This window comes from Mus pahari, chromosome 10, assembly GCF_900095145.1.
Source record: "Mus pahari chromosome 10, PAHARI_EIJ_v1.1, whole genome shotgun sequence".
In the NCBI taxonomy this organism is placed as follows: domain Eukaryota; kingdom Metazoa; phylum Chordata; class Mammalia; order Rodentia; family Muridae; genus Mus; species Mus pahari.
The window spans coordinates 112,257,457-112,262,763 of record NC_034599.1 but is presented as its reverse complement, the minus strand read 5'-3'; the positions used below and the strand labels follow the sequence as shown (position 1 = coordinate 112,262,763).

The 5,307-nt window shown below is 49.9% G+C and overlaps 1 protein-coding gene across 1 annotated transcript in view; it reads right to left on the bottom strand.

The window, feature by feature from the left end:
* Xylb (xylulokinase) overlaps positions 1 to 5,307 on the bottom strand; it is a 38,566-nt gene that overhangs the window by 24,598 nt on the left and 8,661 nt on the right. Inside the window, exons 4-6 of the mRNA XM_021207845.2 lie at positions 3,099 to 3,185; positions 2,470 to 2,598; positions 804 to 869 (exon numbers count right to left, since the gene is read on the bottom strand). Of these exons, the coding sequence (XP_021063504.1) occupies positions 804 to 869; positions 2,470 to 2,598; positions 3,099 to 3,185 (282 nt within the window). The remainder of the gene's footprint in view (positions 1 to 803; positions 870 to 2,469; positions 2,599 to 3,098; positions 3,186 to 5,307) is intronic.

Sequence of the window (5,307 nt, the reverse complement as noted above, 5' to 3'; positions counted from 1 at the left end):
AAACAAACAAACAAAAACCATAGTCAAAACAAAGCACAGAGTGCTGTGGTAGAGATACACGCCTGCAATTCTAGCTCTTGGGAGGTGGAGACAGGAGAACCCCTAATCAAGGGATCCTCAGCTTCACAGAGAGTTCGAGCACAACCTGTGCTACATGAGGCCCTGCCCCCCCCCAAAAAAAAGTAAAAAATTAAATGCTCACAACTCTTACGAATTTGTCAAAGCCACAACAAGTAGTTTATTGTGGGAGTCAGGCTTCAAGACGGTCTCTGTCGAACCTTCACTGGCCCAGCCTACCTCATACATGTGCGGAATGAGGGGGGCAGCACCACCCATGAGCTGGGGGGTCGGGCTGAATCAAAAGGGGAAAGGAAGCTGTGTGGTGCAGCTTATGGCAACTGACTAGGGAGACACCGCGGCCCAGAGCCCTCTGTGTGTCTAAAATCAGAAGAGATACAAATTTGTTGCCTTTGTTTTTAAATTTGTTTTGCTGTATTTATTTATTATGTGAGAGAAGAATATATATTTATTTATATATATGTGACATATGCACATATGTCATAGCACTTGTGAGGAGGTCAGAGAGCAGTTTTCAGGGCTTGACTCTCTCCTTCCAAAACCCTGTAGGTCCTGGGGACAGAGCTCTGGCGGTCAGGCTTGGAGGCAACGGGAACCTGAGTCACCTCAACAGCCTCTCCCTGAACCGTTTCACACCTATCGGTCAGAGGCATTCGCCAGTGCACATAAGATGTGCTCCTGTTCAGGCAAGTGTGATTTGTGATGGAACATGAAGGCTCACTCACCTCAGAATGTGAGTAGGCCTCAGGATTCTTCTGGAAAAGCTTCGCTATCTGGTTCCCTGTGAAACGCTGGGGAATAAGAGAGCAGAATCTTAGAAACGCAGACCCCACACAGAATAATCATCAAATAAGGTCAGTATAGCATAATCTGGATGTAGCGTAGGACACAAACAGCTTTGAAGAACTCCAGAATCTAGACATGCTTGTTTGCAGCTGGACAAAGTCGGTGTGCTTTAGCTTTTGAGTCCTGGAAATGTTCTTGTCGATGAAGTCTTGGGCAGTCAGCAGTCCCTCAGCACCCACAGGCAAGGCAAACCCCAGCCTCCTGGGAGGGCTTCTCATGAGCCAGTCAGCTCCATGAATAGTCCTTAGATAACTCCCCTTAGGGAGCTGGAGAGGTGGCTCAACGGGTAAGAGCACTGACTGGTCCTAAGTTCAAATCCCAGCAACCACATGGTGGCTCACAACCATCTGTAACGAGATCTGGCGCCCTCTTTTGGAGTGTCTGAAGACAGCTACAGTGTACTGACATATAATAAATAAATAAATCTTAAAAACAAAAAAAGATAACTGTCCTTAAAATATATTATTTCTGGGCTGGAGAGATGGCATGGTTAAGAGTGTCAACTGCTCTTCTGAAGGTTGTGAGTTCAAATCCTAGCAACCACATGATGGCTCACAACCATCCATGATGAGATCTGATGCTCTCTTCTGGGGTGTCTGAAGACAGATACAGTGTATTTACATATATAAGTAAGTAAGTAAGTAAATAAATACAATATATGATTTCTTTTGTTAATGCATACTTGTCTGTGCTTGAGTGTGTGTCTGTGTACCATGTGTGAGCAGGAACTTACAGACACCAAAAGACAGCATCGGATTGCCCTGGAGCTGGAGCTACAGGTAGCTATGAGCTGTCATGGGGGGAACAGAATCTAAGTCCTCTGCAAGAGCAGCCAGAGCTCAGAGCCCCCTTGCCAGCTCTGGGAGCACCCCAGGCTGGGCTCAGATATTCTCCTTGTGAAGACCCTATTCCTAGTGGTTTACCTGGGCTTAAGGGGCTTGGGGGTGGTTTGGGGTTTTGTTTTTTTTCTTTATTTTTATTTTGTGATGGAGGCATAGATAAAATGTGTGTGTGTGTGTGTGTGTGTGTGTGTGTGTGTGAATATGCACATGGGTGCCCAAGGAGGCCACAAGAGGCCTGTAACCCTGGATAACCCTGGAGCCAGGGTCACATGCAGTTGCAGTTATTACTCACAGGATGTCCTGGGACCTGAACCTTTGCAAGTTCAGTGTGCACTCTGACCTGCTGAGCAATCTCTAGACCTCCATCCCCTATGCAAGCCACAGTCATGTGACCCAAGATAGCCAATCACAGCAAACTCTGGAACAGTGGCTAAAGCCCCCGAGGCCCCACACTAAGGGTCTTCTGGACTGTAACTCCTTTCACCTTCAAACCTACCTCAAATAGAAGTCCTGCTTGCTATCGTGAGGTTACGGACCTCTGTCTGAGGCAACACAGTACCTCAGGACCTGGAACAGAACCCAAGGCTGCATGCTCCACCCTGGCTTCAGGGACTACACTAATTACTTTGAATGATGCTGCCACCGGGTAGGTACCAGGTACATCCTCCCAGAACCCTACTCCCCACCCCAGCAAGTCACCTACCTCATAGGCCCGGGACCCTGTGAGGCAGCTGAGAGCCTGGGCCCCACCCACGGCAGCCTCCAGCTGGTGGCACTGGGCTGTGGTACTGGAGTCCATCCATATCGGGCAGTCGCTGATGGAGAAGCAGCTCTGGAAAGAACAGTAGAAGGTCAGGTTTCCGTTCCCCCACTGACTACAGGCAATCCTGTGGCTGGTAGTCACCCTGTCTGTCATACCAGGAAGACCCTGTGGATAAGCCCTCTGTGGGGACAATGAGGTCTCTCCAGAAAGCCTGAGGATGGGTGAGCTCCTCTGTTGAGGGTACCTGGGCAAGTCAGGCAGCAAGCAGCTGGCACCAAAGTGCAGGTCTAGCTTGGGCTTTGGAACCATGGGAAAGGGAAACTGGAGACCCACCTCCCAGCTGGAGATCACCAGGGGGCACAGAGCTGTTCTGTGAAGGAAGGGGCTCACCAATTGGGGGGGGGGTCACTACAGGGAGACTTTAGCCTGGGAGGCCGGGCAGACCACACTCACTGAACTCTCAATGCCACCTTCTCACACTGCAGAGAAGCCCCAGACTACAGGGTCCACAGGATATAGGGCACCCCCTGCCTGCTTTGCAGTTTGTTAGACTCACAAAACATCCTCACCTGCAGCTGCTGATGTAATGGAAGAGCTGGCGACAGACTTGACAGCGCGAGGCTGGCTCCAGTCTTCCAGTAAACGCTTCCGTGTTGCTGTAGAGGGAACACAAGCACATGTTCACTCACCATACCCCGACTCACATGTACACGTGCATACGCACGTATACACATATTCACGCACCACACCCTGGAGTCACAGCCTCCTGCAGATGCACATCCAGATCTCAAGCCTGTCTCTGTCACATAGCTCAGTGTCTTTAAGATAATTGATGTTCACTCTTATAAAATAAGAAGGAACTCCACCCTGTCACCTCCAAACTTGCAGGAAGGGTTCCAGAACCACTGGACCGATTTTGGCATGTTTTGTCAAACTGTACTAATACTCAACATCACCAACACATCACCTGGAGCCGACACCTGACATCTATTCACTTGACAAACATCGTGGGCACCAAGAGCATGCCAGGCCTCAGATAATTCTAACCCTGATACCCAGGCCCTTACAAACCCTGCAGAGGCTGGGGGATGGCCTGGTCATTAAAGTGCATGTCTTACAAGCATAAGGACCTGAGTTCAGGCCCTCAGAGCCCACATTTAAAAATAACCTGGTGTGACAGAGCGATACCTCAGTGCTTAAAGGCACTGGCGACTCTTCCAAGAGGCCTGGATTCAATTCCCAGCACCAACATGGTGGCTCCCAACCGTCTGTAACTACAGTTCCCAAGAATCTGACAGCCTCTTCTGGCCTCTGTGGGCACCAGGTGTGCATATGGTGCACAGACATACATACCCGCAGACATATCACTCACACATAGACAATAATAATAAATAAATAAACTTCAAAAAGAAATCTAGAAGGCTGGAAAGAGCTCAGTGGCTAAGAGATCTGGCTGCTCTTCCAGAGGACCTGGGTTCAATTCCCAGCACCCACAGGGAGGCTCACAGCCATCTGACATACATGCAGACAAAATACCTATACACAGAAAATGATTTTTTAAAACAACAATAAGCTGGGCATGGTGGTGTGTACTTATAATCCAGCACTGGGAGGTGCAGACAGACAGCTTCCTGGGGCTCGCTGGATGGTCGGTCAGCCTGGCCTGCTTGCTTAGCTCGAGAACAGAGACCCTGCCTCAAAAACTAAGGATGACACCCAAGTTTGTCGGCTGACCACACATATGTGCAGACATGTATATATGCACCCTTTCACACACAAACCGGTGGAACCAAAAGGAAAAGCCACGAGAACACAGAGAACCTCGCCAGTGGGCGTACATGCTGGGCGCATGGACAGGGGGTAGCATGGAGCTCCAGGCTGAGTACAAGCTGGAGCGTGAGCTGGGTACCTGCTGCTCAGCCTGATAAACTGAGTCTAATCCCGAGTGTCCACATGGAGAAAGAACAGAAGCAACGCCTAGAAGCTGTCCTGAGACCTCCACCCAGGGGTGGCATAATATCACAAAGACACACATACACTAACTTCTTTAAAAGAGTAGTTAAAAGAATGTTTATTATGTTCCAGGCGCTGTGCTATGTATTTAGCAGCCACAGTGACCCTATGCCAGGTAAGGATACGGAGGCCCTAGGAGTCTGGATGTGCCTCAGGTCAGGCTTCTAGGTGATAGAGCTGAGCATGCCCAGAGCACCTCCTCTGGTTGTCAGTGCCACCACCAGCTCAGAATCACCTTTCAGTGATTAAGGGAACTTGCTGCTTTGCCAGAGAACCTAAGTTCTGTTCCCAACACCCACACTGGGGGGTGGGGAGTGGGGACGGGGACTCACAATTGCCCACAACCCTGGCATCCAACATCCTCTTCTGGCCTCCAAAGGTGCCTGAACTTCTGTGCACAAACCTACACACACACACACAACTGCTCTCATTGTTAGGATCACTTCTTATTGTTTTCCTTCCAGGAACTAAGTGCCACCAAACAGCCGTAATAAATCCACATCTAGTGCTTGCTCCATCCCTTTGTGGGACCTGTACATACCTCCCCTGCCATCGGCCCTGTCTCTGTCTACTGAGTACTGAGGAATGAATGTTGCACCTTACGTGTGTTAGAAAAGTACCCTATCAGCCGGGCGTGGTGGCGCATGCCTTTAATCACGGCGCTCGGGAGGCAGAGGCAGGCGGATTTCTGAGTTCGAGGCCCGCCTGGTCTACAGAGTGAGTTCCAGGACAGCCAGGGCTGTACAGAGAAACCCTGTCTCAAAA